This window comes from Panonychus citri, unplaced genomic scaffold (assembly GCF_014898815.1).
Source record: "Panonychus citri isolate SS breed McGregor unplaced genomic scaffold, ASM1489881v1 Contig00099, whole genome shotgun sequence".
Lineage (NCBI taxonomy): Eukaryota > Metazoa > Arthropoda > Arachnida > Trombidiformes > Tetranychidae > Panonychus > Panonychus citri.
In genome coordinates, this window is record NW_026515504.1 from 147,810 (window position 1) to 153,809 (window position 6,000).

The 6,000-nt window shown below is 30.1% G+C and overlaps 1 protein-coding gene across 1 annotated transcript; it reads right to left on the bottom strand.

The window, feature by feature from the left end:
- Positions 1–3,410: 3,410 nt before the first annotated feature.
- LOC128388485 (forkhead box protein fkh-2-like) lies at positions 3,411–4,840 on the bottom strand. The gene has a single exon (XM_053347894.1). It carries the CDS (start codon positions 4,151–4,153, stop codon positions 3,431–3,433), a length of 723 nt encoding a protein of 240 aa, XP_053203869.1. The 5' UTR covers positions 4,154–4,840; the 3' UTR covers positions 3,411–3,430.
- Positions 4,841–6,000: the final 1,160 nt, after the last annotated feature.

A 6,000-nucleotide genomic window follows, 5' to 3' on the forward strand; every position in this document is an offset into this window, starting at 1 on the left:
ATAAATTATCAATGTGAAGATTAATATTAACTAATAATTTAAAGGATTTAAAGTGTCAACTTGAAGATGAAGATGATCAAGAGACACACTGATTAACTGAATTAAAGTATATTATTATTATTATATAAGGAAAAGAAAAGCAATAAGATGATTATATTAGTTACATAAATTGATTAGTTTTCTAATAATTGCAATCAAATTATTTCCAATTTCAAGCTTAATCATCTAATCAATTAATAAATTATCCAGATATTTCACCATGATGAGAGATGATCATCATCATGTTTACATGATAACATTCAAATAAAAGAGATAATTTCAATGAGAATTTAAATTGGAAAATGAAATGAGAAAAAAAAACTTTTCTAACAAAAAGAAACTTCATGATTCGGGTCATCACCTTTAGGTCAATGGTCAGTTTGATGTTCGGACATTATGGTTGATGTTTTTTCTCGTTCTCTGGGTTATAAATATTATGAAAGATTTTGAAGAAAAAGTTTCGCTTCAAATTGAAAGCTACTGATAATATTAGTTCCAGTTGATGATTGACATTTAAAGTGAAAACGGAAGTAAAGTTTAATCATTTAAATTGAACACAATTAAATTTAACTATTCTATTATATGAACAGAGATTTCATATGTACATAATTTTAATTGTCAATTGTTGTTGGCTTCAATTGAGAGCTTGATTAGTTATGGTTATCAAGGATATTTTAATGACAGATTAACAAAAGGGAAAAGGAAATAAACCAAAACATAAAGATAATAATAATCAAATTGATTCACTTAATAGTTGAAATAATTAATAATTTATTGTCATATTTGTATCAATATACCAGTAGAAATGAAATTTACAAAATAACAATCAACACAATCAACATAATCAGCATAATCAATTCAATGACAAAAAAAAGGTCAATCAGTAAAGTTAACATAGTAATGATTAAATTGCTTTTCAGTCCAATCAAGTTAATTGTTACAATTGATTAGTAATCTCATTGATAATACGACAATTAGATGAATTAATATCAATTATGTCAATTGATAAATCTGCTAATGAGTAAAATTAGTTATCACTTTTTGTCTCAATCAATTTGAAGACAATTGATTGTTGAGATTAATCGGAAAAATATTCATACAAAAGGGAGCTAATCATTAATTATAACGGTTAACATTTCCGTTAAATGTTGATATAATAAAAGGAAAAGATGATGATGAGAATCAACAATTTAGATAAACAGTTTGCAAATAATGTTAATCTATTGTATGTTATTGATAATCGTACACAATGAGCACGATCACACGAGAGAGAGAGAGAGAGAGAGATAATCATCTATGGGAAATATGAATAGTGGCCTTAATATCAAACATCAAAATCTATTATGATATTTGATATTAAGACTATGATGATGATTATTATAATAATATCAAAATCTCAGTGTTAACATGAGGGGTAAAAATGAGTTTCCAATGTAATCAAATAGATCGAGAATATCAAAGAGAGAGAGAGAGAGAAACTAATCTAATAAAGTCATACCCCTGAAAGTGTTTCTTTTGCAAATAATTTGACATTCATTGTATTCATTAACCCTCATCATCAACATCATCATTATCGCCGAGCTATAAAACCATATTAAAGCGTATTATTTAACCTTCCCCGTATTTAGATATCAATAACAATTTGAGGTTGGTCCATCATCTCTGTGTATTTAATACCTAATAGTTTCCAAAGTAAATGCTAATATAAATGTCCTACAATTGAACAAAATGCTTTACCATTTGCTCACTTTTTTTTTCTCGCTTTCAGAAGCAAAAAAAAAATCATCTTCATCATTATTAAGATTTAATAGTTTAAATAAAGTCATTGAAGACTGGAAAATATTAGTTACAATGTCAACGGTAACAATTGTCATTGTGGTTTGTGATCATTGATATTATTATTATTATTATACTCTAAAGATCAATGTGATTTCCTTGCGTCAATTCATGTTCCTATGTATGGAAAAAAAATTATGCTCCAAGGAAAGGAAATCGATTGAAGGGTGAAAGGTTACGATTCGATAATAAATTATATTTATAATAATAAAAAAAAACATGAAGTGGTTATTGTTATGTAGTTTGTAACTGATGCTAATGAAGATGATGTTGCTTTTGATGTTGATGATGATAGATAAGTTTTTTTTTTGCCTTTGCTACTTAGTTGGTGTTATATTGGTGATGATAAATGCTGGCACGTTAGCACTGTGATAACAGTGTTAAATCCTACATATAGATTATATTATTGTGTGTATGTGTATAGTAGTAGGGTGATTATGATGATAATGATGATTAGTTATTGTTGATAATGATAAATTACTTGTTACTTTTGTGGCTTGTTACTTTTTGTTGTATTACACTGACTTGTTTCCGTTTCGTTTATCGTTTTTCAAATCATCCTCAGCATCTCTCATAGGCTTTTATTGTTATTTCAAACCCAAATTATCATGTATTATCCGCCCATTTACAGGTTATCCCTTTGTTAACCCTCCTTCCACCCCACTCTGATCATTGATTCCTCTCTCTCTTCATCTTCCCACTCTCCTCCCTCCCTTTGGTTGACTTGTTGATATCTTTATTATCAAATCATATTGTGGTTTATTGTTACATTTTTAGAAACTTTTTTTCCGCTTCTCTCTTTCATCCTTTTTGTTGTATTGTGTCCATTTAATATGTTTGTCCAGTGATCTGGCTTTGATATTTGTCGCTTTCAACAGAGAGAAATGAGCGGCACAAATAGAGGTAGGGAAACCGAGCGATCACCGTCATCATCATCATCATCTCTCTTTCTCTCTCTCTCTCTTTTGATCTTTCTCTGCCTTAATAATGGGTTGTAATCATGGTGATGATAATCATATTAAAATAAACCTTTCATTGATCTTGACTCTGAATAATAATAATGATAACAATATATCAAACCTATTGACCATTGGGCCTTTTTCTTGTTGTAAACATTGTTATTACATTGTTTGTCTCATGTTTTACAACATTTCACTTTTGTTCTGTAATCATTTTGTTGTAAATTATTATCATCATCATTATTGACCAACAACAACAACAATCTAATGACATGAGTTGACCATCCTCTGGTAAATAGACACTGACAAGATTCAAGTGAAAGGGAAGCCATGATGATGTTGATGATGATGATGATGGTCAGTATGAAAAGTAACACATCTACCAACTATTGACCAGGAGCAAAAAAAAGCAACAAAAATTTGATTCTTTCTCTCTGTCAACATATTGACAAAGTCTTTGACTCTAAGAATTGACAAACAAGCAGCATCAACAATATCATCATCACCATCACACTAAAAACATCAACAAAACAATTAAACTTATTTAACACAGAAAAAACAATCTAATCAACAAAATTATGTTTTCTATTTTTGTTTTATTTTCTTAGATTCCAATAAGAATTAAATAATCTTGAATGAACATTGTACACGGAATTGATTAATTGATTTGATGAATTGGGTGGAAAAACAAAAGGTTGATTAACTAACGAACAATAGTTGAGTCCAATGTTGTTGTGAGGTTGAATGGAATGAATAACTGCTCGTCGAAACGAATGTGCTAATCGAGCTCGAGATGATGATGAACTATTTTTTCGCCTCAACTTGCCCGACGATTCACCAATGAAAACTTCATTCGAAGCACTTGGATCCAACATCCAATAGTTTCCTTTTCCGGGATCATCGTAACTTCTTGGCACTTTGATGAAACACTTATTCAAAGATAAATTGTGTCTTATTGAGTTCTGCCAACCCTGTTTATTGGAACGATAAAATGGATAATTTTCGATAATGTAATCATAAATTCCGGATAAGGTCAGTCTTTTCTGAGGGCTACTCTGGATAGCCATGATGATGAGAGCGTTGTAACTGTATTTTGGTTTGGTGGACTTGCTGTTGGTTGTTGTGGTTGATGTTGCTGAGGTAGTTGAGGCTGTGGATATGGTTGATGTGGTTGAAGTTGTTGTTGATGTGCTGATCAATGACTCTATCGCACTGTCATCATCAGTATCATCTATTTCATTGTTAAGCAAATTTCGTATTGAGAATGATGCACTTTTCGATACTTTTGAAATACTTTGGACACTTTGTTGTGTTGACATGATGATGAACAAGATGGAAACTATTTTGTATCACCTTCGATTATCAAATAACCAAATCCCACCTTAGAGAGGGAGAATATCCTTAAACTTGTTTGCGCACAGGAGTTTATCCTCATCAGTAAAAAGAGGAGGAGGAAGTTTCTATTGAGAGAGCGAGAGAGAGAGAATGAGAGAGGTAACAACGCCAATTTGAGGTGGAGACAAACAACAAATCTGATTGTTGGAATTGGTCACCATTGATGATGTTATTTTCTTGCATGTCTCTTTCGATCATATCAATTGTTAACTTATCATTATTATCCAACTATCATAATGATCATAATCATAACCCTTTTATTTTTTTTTGCTTCTTTTATTTCAGTTCAATTTGTAAGGGATAATCTCAATTCATTTCCCTGTTATCATGTTACTCTATCATTTTTATCGTCTCTCTCTCTCTCTCTCTCTCTCTCTCTCTCTCTCTCTTTCTATTTTTCTTCTTCTTAAGTTTTGATTGATTGTTATTCTAGTTACATGATTGTTGGTTCCAAAATAATCATAATCATGACACAAGTCAAATCAAAATTATAATCATCATAATTTCATATTTAATTTTATCACAAGATTTTATTTGGTTAATCTATTTCATTGATAATCTTTACCCTTTTTCTTTGGGATTATTTTCCAATGAGATACTTTTAGTTGAGTTTAATATCAATCATATTTTGCTTGAGTGTTTTATTTTATCAACAATTACGATTGTCATCTTACCGACACACGGAATTGATTGTTTTTAATGAATGATTGAAAAGGATTAAGAACAAGAGATTAAGAAAGCCAGAGACAGAGAGAAAGAGAGAAAGAGAAAGTTAAAGTTGATAAGGTGAAAAAGTGAAAAAGTTACAAAAATGTTTACTTTTTGTTTTTGTTTTTCTATAATCCCAAGAGGATAATCGATCATCATTGTTATTAGAATCATTTTGTTGCTTTTTTCTGGTTAACTGAAACTCTTTTAATTGTATTACTATTACTGGAGTATAAGTATGAGTAAGATGATGGTGATGATTGTTGATGAGACACTTTAGTTAGTTTGTTAAGAATGAAATTAAATCAAGTGTAAATTTTGTTACTCTAATTGTCATAAACTCTCGTCACTCTTACAACTAATATAATGATCGGTTTGATTTATTAGGATAATGAGCAAATTTAATGTCACGAATTTTATTATATTAATAATCATTAGATTATAATTTGATTTAAATTGAATCACAGGTTAGAATTAATTGTTTGTTATTGGTAGTTAATTGATAGAATCCTTTTCTCTCTCCTTCCTCTCTCTCTCTCTCTCTCTCTCTCTCTCTCTATCACTCTCTCGCTCTCATTATCATTGTCGTTAATTTTGTTTATGATACAAATGACCATCTACATATTTTTTTGTCACCACGAGTGTTGATTGTTTGTCTTTCCTTGTTAATCTGTGGTAATAATGATGATGATGGTTGATTAATAGACTGGATTATCTCCTAATAGAGGAAATTGAGAGTCTATTCAATTGAAGTTTAAAAAAAAGTTTTAGGTCAAAATTTTAAAACCACAACAAAATTGTGGTTCCTATTTTTTACTAGAAAACTTTCAATTCAATGTCAACCTTTATGATGATCGAAAGATGATGAAGATGATGATTTAGTCCAAACCATAGACTGTTATCAGGTTTCGTTTTAAAATTGACCGTTTTGAGGATAAAAGAAGATGAAGATGATTGGGATGAGGATGATGAGCAAGATGAAGATGAGGGTGTAAGTGATGATTGATAAAGAAGATGAAGCCAAAAGACTGAAGAGCAGAAGAAAAAATAAATATGGTAGAAA